General features: G+C 41.8%; 1 protein-coding gene across 3 annotated transcripts in view; it reads right to left on the bottom strand.

The window, feature by feature from the left end:
• COG2 (component of oligomeric golgi complex 2) overlaps positions 1-15,693 on the bottom strand; it is a 50,225-nt gene that overhangs the window by 18,569 nt on the left and 15,963 nt on the right. For 2 of the 3 annotated variants that reach the window (XM_035008435.1, XM_035008436.1), the window contains exons 2-8: positions 14,229-14,390; positions 13,032-13,097; positions 10,732-10,812; positions 8,910-9,013; positions 6,135-6,243; positions 5,363-5,542; positions 3,583-3,707 (exon numbers count right to left, since the gene is read on the bottom strand). In XM_035008435.1, coding sequence (XP_034864326.1) covers positions 3,583-3,707; positions 5,363-5,542; positions 6,135-6,243; positions 8,910-9,013; positions 10,732-10,812; positions 13,032-13,097; positions 14,229-14,390 — 827 coding nt within the window. Of the gene's footprint in view, positions 1-3,582; positions 3,708-5,362; positions 5,543-6,134; positions 6,291-7,340; positions 7,597-8,909; positions 9,014-10,731; positions 10,813-13,031; positions 13,098-14,228; positions 14,391-15,693 lie in introns of those variants that run through there. The other variant, XM_035008437.1, reaches the window with a different exon arrangement.

Genomic DNA, 15,693 nt, shown 5'->3' with positions numbered 1-15,693 from the left:
AAATACCACCTCGATGACTACCCACTCTGATTGTTGTATATTGCTTAATATGCTCTATTTTAAGATAATTTTCTTTAACAATGGTCAGCAATTCAGTATATGTTCTTATTTTAGAAAAACTGGGAGTTTTGTAGCTAAGTTGCGATAGCAAATTGCTGGTATTAAAAATAAACAGAAAAATGCTTTCATAATTTTCCTGCTTAGCAAAAATTATCAGGAAAGACAAACTATCAAGGAAGCTATACTTCACTTCCAGAAAGGGATATCAAATAATCTTACTATAGTTCAGTATTGATAAGAAATCACCGGTGGGCTGGAGGGCTGGGGAGGGCAAAGAAGATGCCTACTTCCCACATACCCAATGCCACACTTCACGGTAGTATATATACTTTCCCTCATACTAAGAACTAGCTCTATTAAGGTATCTAGAGAAGGAAAAAATAACATTAAGGATTTTAAAACTACAGATGCACAGAGTATAAGCAATATTAAATGACAAGATCTCCTCATCCCCCAAGTTAAATATCTACTTAAAGCCCCAAAGAGAAAATTTACATCCTCAAGATTAACAGTTGAAACAGATGGCAAATGAGAAAAGTGAATCCTTATTCTTCGGAAGATAAATTCTGCATGCTGCTGGTGCCAGATTATAAAGGGCACATACAGATGCGACACAGGGAAAAAGAAAAGAATGGACAAGGGAAGCACCGAGCCGAGTGTGTGGAAACCTGAAGGCAGGAGCTAAAGCAAGGGGTGATCGGGGACGGCATAATCAGGGTGCTTAAGGCAAATGACGACCTACCAAGGTACAATTTAGATTTCTCAATGGGGCGCCTGGGTGGCTCCATCAGTTAAGCATCTGACTTTGGTTCAAGTCATGATATCGGGGTCCTGGGATCGAGCCCTGCATTGGGCTCCCTGCTCAGCGGGGAGTCTGCTTCTCCCTCTCCCTCTGCTCATGTTCTCGTTCTCTCTCTCTCTCTCCCCTCCCTCTCACATAAATAAATAAAATCTTTAAATAAAAAAAATAGATTCCCCAAATTTCTGAGGCTTCTACGTGAATTCTGCCTCACTGAAAACTGTGGAAGAACTTGCAAAGCTTTGAAACTTGACATTTCAGGACCAAGACTAGCCCTGTCAAATCTAATGACTGGTTGTTTCCTAACTGTGGCTTCTTTAATTTTACATCATGACTTTTTTTTTTTAAGATTTTATTTGAGAGCAAGAGAGCACAAGCCAGGGGTCGGGGCAGAGGACAGAGGGAGCAGCAGACTCCCCGCTGAGCATGGAGCATGACACAGGGCTTGATCCCAGGACCCTGAGATCCCGACCTGAGCAGAAGGCAGATGCTCCACCAACAACCACCCAGGTGTTCCTACATCATGACTTCTAAATTCTTATGTGAAATCCAAATCCACAAAATCTTCATGATTACTAAATGCAAGTGGCAAAACCAGGCTTTCTCTAAAATCATGTAGTAGAAATAGGGTACTTCAATGGTCAGGTGGCATATTTATTACCTCAGATTTTTCTTTTCAAAGAACAAAAATTCAAGACCAAATATATTGCTTGCTTACTTCATAAAGATTAGGGACCTCAGTAGCCTTTCTAATGCTGAAAATAGATTAATTCTTCCATTTTGCAGACACTGGGTAGTTGCTATCTTGAAGATGCTGCGCCAGGTGTGGGCAGTGCAGAAGGGGAGCACGAGCTAAGCCTATGGACATCAGTCCTCAACAGAGGTAAAAGCCAATGTGCCCTGGAATCCAGAGGATGTGCTTAATGCTGAACATCAGGATAAAAGATGGTCTCTTGAAAGAAGTGGTATCTCAGGCATGCCTGGGTGGCTCAGTAGGTTAAGCATCTGCCTTCGGTTCAGGTCATGATCCCTGGGTCCTGGGACTGAGCCCCATATTGGGCTCCCTGCTCAGTGAGGACCCTGCTTTTCCCTCTGCCCCTCCCTCTGCCTATGTTTTCGCTGTAATAAATAAATAAATAATCTAAAAAAAAAAAAAGGAGTGGTATCTGAGCTGGAGCTTCATGTGGAGTGACAGGTCAACAGAAAGACAAAGAGAATGGGAAGGGCAGGAGACAATGAGGGAAAACACAGAAGCACACAATACAGATGTTCCTCGACTTATGACAGTTAGCTCCTAATAAATCCATTGTTTTTTTTTTTTTAAAGATTTTATTTTATTTATTTATTTGAGAGAGAGAGAGCACAAGAAGGGGTAGGGTCAGAGGGAGAAGCAGACTCCACACTGAGCAGAGAGCCCGATGCGGGACTCGATCCCGGGACTCCGGGACCATGACTCAAGCCAAACACAGTTGCCTAACCAACTGAGCCACCCAGGCGCACCCAATAAACCCACTGTTAATTTGTAAATCTCATAAGCTGAAAATGCATTTAATACCCCTAACCTACCGAACATCAGAGCTCAGCCCAGCCTACCTTAAATGTGCTCAGAACACTTACAGTATTATACAGTTGGGCAAAATCATCTAACACAAAACCTATTTCACAATAAAGTATCTGATATCTCATGTAATTTACTAAACACTGCACTGAAAGCAAGAAACAGGATGGTTTAAGTGTGTTGGTTGTTGATCCTCGTGACTGCGTGGCTGCCTGGGAGCTGCGCTCGCTGCCTCTGCCCAGCATCACGAGAGAGGATCCTACTGCAGATCACTAGCCCGGGAAAAGATCCACAGTCAAAATTTGAAGTACGGTTTTTACTGAATGCATATCACTTTTACACCATTGTAAAAAGTAAAAAAACCGTAAGTGGAACCAATGTGAAGCCAGGGATCTTCTGTACAAGGTGTGTTAGGGAAGATCAAGTGCTACTGTCTGGCCGGGAACCACAGTGGTATGGGGGAAAGTTTCACAGTAGAAAGTTTTACAGTGGAGAACCACCGAGGACCAGAGCATCAAGGGCCTCACAGGCTGCGCAAGGAAGACTGGATGTTCCTCTATGAGCGATGAGAAGCCACGAAAGACTTAGGAAAGCAGCAGAGTTCTGGGCAGATGGGACAGCCAAGGGTTGCAATGAAGGACAGGTGGAGCTGGGGAGACCAGGTGGGGAGAGCCTGCTATCCTGGACAAAAGACGACGACAAAAGTCTGGACTGGTGATGGTTGAAGGTAATGGAGTATTCAGGAAACAGAACTGGAAAGCCATGGAAATGAAATAAGAGAGGGAGGGAAAACCAAACATGACTTTAATCACAATCAGTATAAAACTTGTTGAATTAAACTGAATTGGTATTTCTAGACAGATGATGACATCAGAATAATGGAAGGAAACGAATCTTGATTTCGAACCTGATGAAGGAGAAAGTGTAGAGAAGGGAAAAGTAGAGGCTCTGGAGTCCGAGAAATGTAACCTTCAAGATTCATCCCACTGTTAGTTTCCTTCCCTGTAAACCCAGGCTAGTGATACCCGCCTCACGGCACTGGTAACAAACAGGAAAGTGCCCACGTTCCCAGTTCAGACAAGATAGCCAATGATCAGCAGCCCACTAGGAGCTAACGGGCGGTTACTAAACGGAGCTGAGGTACAAGCACAGCAGTTTCCATCACCTTGAGATGGTTCCTCCTGTGACTTCTCGAAGAAGGCGGCAGTGGTGAGGAACAAACCCCAGGAGCTTATCATACATGATCTGAAGGCCGTTCGGATGAGACTCGACAATCTGCTCTACGATCACCTATTGGAAGGAAGAGCATTTTTTTTAAAGCACCTAAAAGAGAAGTATGAACTGTACACTACAGAAAAAAGAATAAAGAAAACCTTACAAATACGCGTCCTCATTCCTCCTCCCCACCTGACATGCTTTCTATACAGGGGGTAACAGCTGCACTAAAATCTAGGTCCTGGGAGCAGAGGACACAGTTCTGACCCTGGGGGACACAAAGGCTGGGTGACAGAGACTGGCCTGAAGCTGAAATATCACACACAATCTGCTTCCCTTCTGAGCTTGAAAGCAAAACACTGTGTCCCCAGACAACAGCTCTGTATCGTCTTCACCTTGGCCTTGTCATCTACCATCTCCAGATTAGGGAAAGGGTTGAGACAGAGAGTGATGGAAGAAAACACAGTTTATTTTGCTTTAGTGTTTTATTTTTTGTGGTAAGGTTGAGTTTCAGGAGGTGAATGACAAGCATACTTAAAATACAAACGTGGCCATGGTTCATTTAACATGCCACTGAAACTTAAAGTACTTCCCTAATTTAGCACATTCGATTCAGTTCAATGAAAAAGGCATAAGTTAGTAACTAAAATATTTTCACTTAGTGATAAAGAATAACAACATAATCTTTTTCACCCCCCTAGAGATGGCTATGAAATATAATAGGATACACACAAAGAATTGACAGATCATTTATTTTTAGTAATCCTAATGAAGCTGAGAGGATTACTGAAATTAATCCTTCAATTTCACTTTCATCAATGGGATTCACTGTCCCGTTTTAAAACTGGAAGCCTTTCATCCTGAAGTCATGGTGGGTAGCTTTGTACTCACTGGACGGAAAGAACACTCCCACTGGCAAGTGACTGGAAGAAAGTCCTCAAACACTGAGGACTGGCTTCATGACTTCTATCAGCTTGAACCAGATGAAACTGACACTCTCTAAGTCGGAAATTGTGGAGTGCTGGCAACTCCATACGGAGCAACCTATACTCTGGCTGCTCAGGGGCAGGATATCCTTACTCCCTGTATTTACCTATATCCTCATAGGTCAAGGACAATGGGTAAAACCAAGTTCTGTGCTTAAGGTACTACCCTGCTAACTTGCCCATGAAAGCCCTTTATCTTTGAATATTCCCTCCCTCCCACCCTCCTGGCCTGGCAAACTCCTCCATAGTTTTCAAGACTTAGGCCAAATCTATTCTGTGAAGACATCTCCCCTCACAGACTTTCCATGCTCACAGGGATGTCTTCCAGGTCCTCCAGCAGGCACGTGTGCCGCAGTGGGGTCATCTGCCTAACTGTTCTATTCGACCCCAGCAGTGCAAACGTGCTTTTCAGCAATTTCATTGACATATAATTTACAGAACTTAAAACTGACCTGAAAATGTTCTGATCCATACCTTCTTCCTAGGCAAGACCCCCACCCCTACGAAATTAAGACGATCCCCGAGCTCTGGCATCACTAGAAGATACCAGAGTGCATGCCTGATTCCTGCCATGCTGACGATAACCAACAGGGACCAACCCTTTCTTCCAACCGGAAGTGCAGTACCCAGGAGAATCTTCACAGACAGATCCCTGATCTATCTCTCTCACACCCAGGGAAGAATGGAAGTCAGAACAGACGATCTGTGAGTGTCTGCTGCACGAAGAACATGAGGTGTACACACCTCATCCATGTATGGTTTCACCAGTACTTGACCAACTAATGCCTCTGCGTCCCGCGTCTTGTCAATCGTGGCGTAGGTCCGTAAGCAGTGCCGTACTATATCAACATTGGAAGTCTGAAGACCTTCTAACAGCAGGCCTTCCAGGCTCTGCTGTAACATGGCCGTAATGCCAGCTATACGCTGCAAGAACAAAGAGCCAAGTCAAGAAAGCTCCAGGGAGAACAGTTTCTAAAAATTCAAATATATATATATATGATATATATATATATAAAGCGAACCTCTTATTCTACCAGAATATATGTAAGATTAAAATAGTAACATTTCCTGGAGCGTAGCAACGAATCTCTTCTCCCCACGATTTCTTTGTAAGTAAATCTTTGCTTCATCAAAGGAAAGTTTAGACAGAATTACCGAAGGACAAAAAGTTATTTTCCTCTTAAGCCACAGAGTAAATCGGACAAGGGTGCATTTAAACCCAGTCAAGGGCTTTGGATAAATGAACTCTGACTACATCATATAATGTGTCAAGTTCCATGGAATTCACAGTTAATTTTACTCCTATAGTTTGGAGAATAAGCTTGTGTCTTTACACAAAATCTACACAGCGTGACACATTGGAAGCAGGGTCCCAAGCAACAGAAACTGAAAGAAAAAATTCAAAGCTAGCTTCAAAATCTTGTAGAGCAGCAATTATCAGGGGCAATGCTGGGTTAAACCAAAATCATCCAGGAAATTCGCAAACAGCAAACTGAAAATCTAAATCAACACTTACCGGTCTTACTTTGTCCAGAAGAGGCATGCCTTTGCTCTGAACAGCATGAAACTGTAGCTGGTTAAATTCTGTGGCAATTCTCTCCAAAATCTGTCCAGTCCAAAGTGGGCTAGTAGAGACAATTGTAGAAATGTAGTTCCCGAAGTTGTTTAATTTCTGAGAGACCACATCACCCAGTTAGCAACGGTGAGACTTTAGCGCCCCCTGTGCTGTGACTTTCTTCAGTGTTTTTCCAGGGCCCCCCTTAAGGAGCTAATGCACCTGCACCCGCGGGCCATCAATTTTCAGGACAAGCTATATGTGCAGCAGGTTCCAGGTGCAGGGGTGGGGTGGGGGTCGTTCCGTAGAAGCACGGACGCTGCCCGGCCCCAGCCACAGGAGCTGTTCTAGGTCTGTGGGTCCGTGTGTTTCCACCACGTTCCTCAGGCTCTCCAATTTGTGACCTTCTTCATCTCTAACCCCCTTCTCTCTCTCTGGCCCTATCCTATCATTCATACATGAATCCTCTTCTTCTCCGCCTGCCTCATTCTCCCTCCCTCTAAAACACCTCTAATTCTTCTAAAGTACCAACCACTGTTTTCTCCTCAATCAAATAAAACTGGCCCTCTAGCAGCAATAAATGAAATACTTCAGAATAGCTGACTTTAAGTTTACATTTACCGAACAGCAGAAAGAGCAAGCTCTATTCTCTGGGTGCTAGTGAGAAAACACTCATTGTGAATATGCCACCAAGTGTAATGAATGCACTTCCCTCCGCCCCACAAACACATTATTATAAAGTGTCAACACTGCTCAAAAGGAAGCTAAAGAGGGCACATACTGCATGGAGCACTGGGTGTTATACACAAACAATGAATCATGGAACACTACATCAAAAACTAATGATGTACTGTATGGGGATTAACATAACATAATAAAAAAAAAAAAAGGAAGCTGAATAGTGAAAGAAAAAAAAAACTATAAAGCCTCCGAAGCACCTCTGGGCTTTTCTGAGGCACCCTACATCTGATGATGAGCAGTGAAGTAGTGAGGGGAAGACCTGCATCATAAGGAAACACAGAATGTATGGAGCCCAGCGGCGGTGCATCCAGTCCTGAAGCATCCAAACTAGTGTGTAGGGAAAGCAAGCGCCTGGCACGACCGAGCCCGAAGCCTAATCCCTAACTCTACTGACTAACCTCGTGTGCATTTCGTATTGATCCTTACCTCAATGTTTCTTGGCCTGGCAAGCATGATGTATTTACTACGCACTGAGGCCGCTCCGGCTTTTCCTTACTCTAGGGCTCAGAGCTGCTCTTCTCAAGAAAAAAAATCCTCAAAGGTAATTCTGAGCAAGAGCCAGCAGAACGTCTATCAAAGACAGCACTGCAAGGGGACACGGTTATGGGAACAGAGATCACTGAGGTGTTTCTACCAGAGGAGCCCAGCAGGAATGGCAAACATGGGAAGAACACTGGAAGGCAGGCTTCCCAGGGGCCGAACGAAGACACGGCTGGAGGGGTCATGAGCACTGCCAAGGGCCGTAGCAAAGCGGGGCAGCTGGAAACACACACAGGCCCCCCCGGACTGCTCAGAACAGATGCTCACCGAGTCTCTGCCAAGTGTGCGGGACCGGGGGCAGAAGCACTAGTGCAACGGGCTGAAGACACAAACACGGCAGGGACTGACCACTTAGTTACAAGCCTTGGTATGAAAGGAGGCAGAGACCTCAGACCCGAGAATCGCTTCCTTTGGGATGTCTCCGTTCTTAATCTACATCATCAGAGGTGTGGAGCCTATGGTCTCTAAAGTCCCTTCCAAATCGAAAACCTTAATTCCTAAAATTAAGAAATGTAACATGCCTTTAAAGGATGACCAAGCCTTTGAACTATGGGCCCATTCGATTTGGATTTGGTTGGTTGGTTTTGCAGCAGTTTATCCAATATTATTCATGGAAAAATATTACAGCTATCAATGTGATTTAAAAAAAAAGCTCCTGTTAGACCGAAATTTGACCCGTATGAGGGCCTATGTATGCCAGGTACGGCTGAGCGTATCTCAGTGGTCGAGACAAGCCTGCAGGTGGAGTGACTGTTAGTTTTACATTATAGAGGACACAGGGCACCAGGCGACCTTGACTCGCGTGGCCCAGCTGCTACATGCAGTACAAGCCTGTGTTCTCCCCACTGCACCACACTGCATCCCACTGGCCTTAACACGATCTAATAACTCATTTTCTGAGTCACTCATCTACCTGGCTGATCGGAAATTCACACCAGGAGGGGAATAAGACAGTCACAGTATAACAAAGAGAGCCATTATCTTTGTCTTATTTCATACGCTTTTTCTTTCCTGTTTATAAATTTCAACTAAATGTGTCCTATACTGTTTCATAATGATATAATGTTGATAATGTTGTAATACTCTGGGCATGTCTACAAAAGAAAATCTAAGAAAGATGAATGGGACACCTTGAAGATGAACAGGATTTTGCTAGTCCTCAGGGAAGGTGATTCCAAATATAAAAATTTTCCACTGGAAGCACACTGCCTCTGATCCCCTGAAAGGTGACGTGTTGGGAACTGTGGCCTATAACCAAAGGGTTTATAGGGACGTATTATAAACTTTACCATTTTATGCGCTCCACTCTCCTGGAGCTACATTCAAAAACACTAAGGCACAGACCTGGATTTTCTTCTTGTTCAGAAATGAATTCTAACTAAAAAAAAAAAAACCCCAAATTAGACTGGATGTCAAGTATTAATTTATATGCTACTTAGTAAAAAAAATGCTTACCTGCTTGCTTCTAGTGCAGAGGTTTCTTTAGAACTTTGAGAATTTAAGATTTTTTCAATTTTTTCAACTGATCGAATAACTTGTATAAGCCTCAACACACACATCTATAAAAATAAAAATTAAGCAAACAAAAAAAGTTACCATCTTTAACCTTAATTATCTTTATTTCCCATGCTAAATGCAGGAAAATATAAAACCAAAAGTCAACTCTGAATATATAGAGCATCCTACATTTTGGATATTTCTACAAAACACGGAATTCTCAAGAATGCAAATCTTAATTCTGGCTTTCTAGAACAGCCTATTTCAATATTCTACTGCAAGTTCATAGAAAAAAAAAAAAAACCCTAGACTTTTGCTTTCTCATATTCTGTACTCTTATTTCTTCTTTTTCCCATCCTGAATCTCTCTATGAGCACTCCATTTCTTTTCTATTTTTTTTATTTGAGAGAGAGAGTGTGTGTGCACGTGCGGGGCGAGGGGCAGACAGAGAGAGAGAATCTCAAGCAGACATCCTGCTGGGCACAGAGCCCAGTGTGGGGCTCGATCTCACGACCCTGAGATCATGACCTGAGCCGAAATCAAGAGTTGGACATTTAACCAACTGAGCCACCCAGGCACCCCTCCATTTATTTTCATATAGCCCTTTATTCATGTTTTAATTTTAGCTTCTGATCATATTTACCCTCTCAGTTTACATGTGCATATACCTATATGCAAGCATCAATTCATTAAAGACCTTTTACACTACAAATATTACCAAAGAGGTTGAGGGACATTATGAAAACTCTCATCCTTAAAAGAACAAAAACAGACGAAGTCATCCATTCAACAAATAGTTACTGAACACCCCCCGGGAGCTGGACATTCTTCCTGACAGTGGGGACATAAGTGAATAAAATAAGAAAAATGCCCTGCTCTCATGAAGCTTATCATTTTGTCTGGAAAAGCACTACATGAGTTCTTTGGACAAAAGCTGAGAGGAGTCTAAAGGAGAATTAAACAGAAGGTCTCTCAAATAGGCTTCTCCCCCTTGAGATTTTAACAAATATGCTAATAAATACACATAGAAAACACTGTATAGAGCAGCAGGCTAGAGTTAGAAGTCTGGGATCCCAATGCCCACTGTGCCCTTACATCATTATGATCATGAATAAAATCGGGGACATGTTAAATAGGCGACGGGCACTAAGGAGCGTGCTCCTGGGGGTGAGCACCATGGATGTACGGAGCTGTGCCTGTCTTGCACACCTGAAACTAACACAGCACAAACTAACACACCTGAAACTAACACAACTAAGGAATTAAAAAAAATAAAAAAGTTAACACCAGAACATAAAGAAAACAAAATCAAAAAATAAAATTAAAACCCAGGACCACTAAACAATAAAGGCAATGCATGCAGAGGTATATGTAAAGGAGGGAAACAAAAGAAGAAACAAACATGGCAGAATGAGAGAGCAACATACTGCTTTTTCTAAAACAACAAACCTGCAGAATACTGAGTTTACTTTAGAAAGCCCACTTCTATCCTACTCTCTAAAACAGGCATATTTTCTTTACAGGGGCGCTGAAAATTTATATGGTGGTTAAATTGTCAAATGCTTCACCAACAACAGTTATTACTGTTTCTTGTTCTGGAAAAAGTGAGTGATCTTGAGACCACGTGGGTAACTCTAAAATTCTTATTATTTCAAGTAGATAATGTGACATTATAATGCGTACAACGCACATGCACAAGAGCTTTGAAAAAAAGTTGAATAGTGTTGACAAGTATGAGGAGACAAGAGGCATGCAGCGTAAGAAATCTACTGGAGGATACCTTTTTCTTCCTTATGTCCTCTTGTTTACACATTCGTTCATCTACTGCCCGAATTCCTTCACTGACAGACGACCTGAGACTCTTTAAAAGAATAAAGCAAATGAATTGTAGTAATTGTTTTGTCACATTATCAAGTTTATAAATCTCATTCAATTCCACAGAACTTAATACCTGCACACCAGTACCATGCACATATTGACAAAAATACGAAATACCAGACAATTGCTATTGAGGGTACTCATGATTTGGGGGCAAAATGACACAAAGTCAGGGTCGCACGGGCAGAAGAAGAAGAATACATATAGAGTGAAAGTCATAGAGGGGTCAGGGCGGAGAATGGATAATCTGAAGCAAGGTACAGGAGAGTCTCGAAATGGGATGGGGCTCGAAGCGGACTCTGAAAGCCTGTTTGCTGCCAAGGTCAGGAGGGGAAGTTGAGAAGATGTAAGTGCACACACAACTCAGGGTCAGGCTCGGACGGGCACACAGCCATGTGCACTGCAGGCTTCCTTCTGGAGAGAAGTACAAATAGGAAGGGAGGATCAACTTAGGAGGACTTCACTCAGATGAGGTCTTTAGATTCTGCACATTTTGGAGAACTAAAGAATGTTGAAGCACTGATGCATCATGACAAAATGTTGTTTTGGAAATATTAGGAATCAAAAAATAAGAACAGAAGGCCAGAAAAAGGGAGAAAGCGCATAGGTGGAGAAACATGTCCAGAAGCTAATGAATGAAGGCAAGTACAAATAATTAGGACTTAGGGCCAAAACAAAAGTTAATGGAAACAACTAGAATAAAGTGGACATATCACAAAAATTCTACAGGAAGGTGAATTAATTCATTCCATCAACATTATGAAATACCTCCTGGACGTCAGTATTGTGAGAGCCCATGGGGATACAATGAAGAAGAGAGAAACAGTCGTATCCCTCAGTGGTCTTAGAATCTCACAGAGTAGCTTCATGAGTTGGGACCAGAAAGGCAGGTCAGGCCTGTGGCTATAAAGACAGGCCGTGGAAAAGGGAAGGGATACGGTGCTGGCAGGGGGCGAGGCTGGAGGGGAGCCTGTGCGAGCCGCGCAGCAGTCAGCAGAGCAAATCTGCCTCTAGGAAGGGGGTTTCAAGAGGCCAAAGGAAGGCTGGGCTCAGGAAACAGCACCGCCACAAGGCTGAGGGAGGAAGAGGCACACCAAGAAGGAGGCAGGAGAGCCACACAGCGGCTGGTGTGGAATCCAACAGCGGACCACAAAAATCACCCTTCTGTCCCAAGGACAAGTACCTTAACAAGATTTTGTAAAATTCAAACAAGACATAAACAATGGCAAGTATTGGCTGGCTCAAGGCACAGCTCAAGATTTACCTCTTTCACAAATTCTTTCCTGCCCACCCCTCCCATGGGCTTCTCAGCACTGACATTTCTGTTACTCTGCATTTTCTCGGCTCTAACCATGCACGGTGTCTTCCCTTAAATTATCTTCCACTTATATTCTCTCCTTAGGTTGCAGGCACTGTCTTAGGGGCTAGATGCACAAGGCCACTCAAGCTAGAGGAGACACACAAGGAAGGATGGTGTTGTGCACCAAGTTTACGACAGTGCATCAGAACGGACGGCGGCTGAAAGTCAGGGCACCAGACACGGATGGGGGGAGGTGGGGAGGACAGGGCAGCACAGTTTTCTGTTGGAAGTGATGCCAAAACTCCCCCTCCACTGCTCAGCCAGGCGGAGTTCCTATTCCCAATGGCTTAGAGGTGGGGAGTCTCATTCCCACAGCAGAGACTTTCTGAGCAAAACATTAAAATGTAATATTTATTAGGTATTACATTATATTTATATTATCCTTCAGCTACATTAGGCATTACATAGCTTTCGTATACCAGTCTAGGAACCTAACCGCAAGTAAATTACCGGGGGGGGGGGGGGAGGGAGTGGGAGGGGAATACTTACAAGATTAAAAATTGTTAAAATACAAGTCATTCATAAGTTGGAAACCACTTACATATGAGCAAAGTGGCATAATAAGCTGAATTTGGAAATACGCTTCCTCTCCCCTGACATTTTAAGGCTGTCTACTCTGAGAATCTCTCTTCTTCAAATCGAACATATTTTTCAGGTTGTAATAGCATATGCAAAAATAGAAAATCATTTACAACTTTTCTGAAGGTGAGTACTATAATCATGAACCATTAAAAAACAACCACCACCACCACCAACCTAACAGATGAAAGGAATTCTTGGAGAAAAGCCAACAAGGCCAACATGTTTCACAGTAGATTGTTTTATATCATTTGGGGACTTACCAGAACTTCTTCCCGTAACTGTCCCAAAGGCACAGAAAGCTGATTGAGGGCTTTGTCCATGCCGACCTAAAGGCAAAATCAGGTTGGCACAAACACATCACAATCAGGAGTAATAGTGACGTATCTGTTTAATGATCAAAGCAGTACCAGGCTTAAGTTATTTTTTTGGTACAACCATATTTTGCTAAGTAACTAGCTAAACAACAGAAATGTTATTTTGCCATTAATGTTGCTCACAGAATATGAAAAAAATCGGTTGATATACATGAAACTATAAAAATAAGGGAAGTCATGATAAATGAAAGCCTCCTTAGGAACAATTTGCCTTTAGATGACATTTTAAATGAATGTGAAAAATTTTCACGGAAAGTGAACAGCTCTCTGTCTGTAATTTATGGTACTCAGGCAGCTGATGTGAAAGTCTGATGGGCTATGTCTCTCCTAAACATTATTATAACCCTTGAGAAAAATTCAAATTAAATAGAACAGAAATAAAATTTTCTAGGTTTCTAATCCTACTGGAACTTTTATCTTAGTGGTATATTTCCCCAAAGCAACTATACCTCATTAATTTTAATGCTTCTTGAAATTCCCATGGAGCTGCTACTTTCTGTGCTTCTCTGGACAGATTTAAAACAAAATGAAACATCAACAAGGAGACTTTTCTGCCAGGTAGTAAAACTCAACATTTCTAAACGGTTTTTATAAACAACTGATATGCTCATTACAAATCATTCTTACGTTTTTATAAAACCAAACCTTCTAAATACCAATATTGGCCAATGTTCCCTCAACCTAACTCTGGCTAATACATATACCTGGGAGTAAATTAAACATTTCTTTAAGAGTAGTTGATATTTGCTCCTGCAAATTAGTCTAAACCAAGGTAGACTTCAGGGTAATCACTTAGCAACTAACAAAACAACCACTCACTTATTATTATCCTTTACTTCTCACTACTGACTTAAGAATTCAAAACATAATTAAGCTAAAGCAGCCTTAAATGAATAAAAACTAAAACCAAAAAAATGTATTCTAAAAAGTTTAGTTATTTTATTAATGAGATTGGCAATCTCTTCAAGTTTCTGGCGGCGGGGGGGATCAACTGAAAGGTTTCTAAAAACACTCTGCACTTTAAATAAGTATGAATGAGAAAGTGTGTCTTGTGTGTGTAGGACTTGTGAATTTCAGGTTTACCAAGTTTGTGGAAAGGTTGACAAAATCTGCATAATCCTTGTTGATGAGCTCGACCATGGCTGTTTTAAGAAGTTTATAGTAGAGTTCCAGATCTCCTCTCAGTTCCTCCAGCTGGACACGCTTCCTACAGTCAGACACAAAATGATCGACATCGAAATCTTCCTGAAAATCAAACCAGAAAAAAAAAATGACTGCACTGATATCACATTTCCCATATAAAAATAAAATCAGAGAAAGAATAAGAGAGAAACGCCATTCTATTCATTTAAGAAGCTGTATTACTGCAGGGGAAAAGTACCTCTGAGTACACACAGGGACATCAGGGGGTCTGCTCACTTCATAAGGGTGCAGGAAATGGGACCCCTAACCAAAAGCCTTCTCTCCTGTTGCCTAAATTCTACAAGGCGTTTTATTTTTTCTTAATTATACATTTCAAACAGGCTCTTCTCAAAACAGAAACAGCTTTTTCTTAATTTTAAAAGTAACAAATGTTCAGTGTCAAACTTTCAACCAACAAAGAATTAATTATATAAAAGAGAGTAAAAAAAAAATCACCCACTCTCTGATGGTCTACAGTTAAGCACTATTAATGTTTTTTTCCCACTATTTAACATTGTGATTCACATCCTTCCAGACTTTGTTTTGGTTTTTCTCTTTATTTTTTATTTTTATTTTTTAAAGATTTTATTTTTTTGAGAGGGAGGGTGGGGGGAGAGAGACAAGAGATTGAGAGAACAAGTGGGAGAAGGGGCAGAGGGAGAAGCAGATTCCCCGCTGAGTCCAGAGCCCAATACAGGGCTTGATCCCAGGACCCTGAAATCATGACCTTAACCGAAGACAGACATTTAACCGACTGGGCCACCCAGGTGCCCTGGTCTTTCTCTTTAAAATATAAATTACTTTTTAAAAAATTGAGATACAATGGACACATGTTAGTTTCAGGTGTACAACATAACAATTCCATATTTTTATCTATTGTGAAATCATCACCATAAGACTAGTTAACATCCATCACCACACACATTTTTGTTCTTGTGCTAAGAACTCTTTATAAGTTTTAGCAACTTTCAAATATACAATAATATACAGTGTTATTTGCTACAGTCACCATGATGTACATTACATCCCCAGAACTTATCTTATTAACTGGAAGTTTATACCATTTGACCCCTTCATCCATTCCCTCCACACCCCCACCGCCTCTAGCAACCACCAATCTGTTCTCCATGACTTCATTTTGTTTTGTTTTACAGATTCCACATAGAAGGGAGATCATACAGTATTTGTCTTTCTCTGTCTGATTTATTTCACTTAGCTATATAATATCCTCAAGGTTCATCCATGTTGTTATAAATGGCAAGACTTCCTTTTTATGGTTGAATAATACTCCACTGTATACACACATGACATTTTCTTTATCCATCGACCCATCGGTGGACACTTAAGTTATTTCCAAGTCTTGGCT

This window comes from Mirounga leonina, unplaced genomic scaffold (assembly GCF_011800145.1).
Source record: "Mirounga leonina isolate KUSES-001 unplaced genomic scaffold, KU_Mleo_1.0 Mir_152, whole genome shotgun sequence".
Taxonomy (NCBI): domain Eukaryota; kingdom Metazoa; phylum Chordata; class Mammalia; order Carnivora; family Phocidae; genus Mirounga; species Mirounga leonina.
This window is presented reverse-complemented; position numbering and strand designations above follow the sequence as displayed.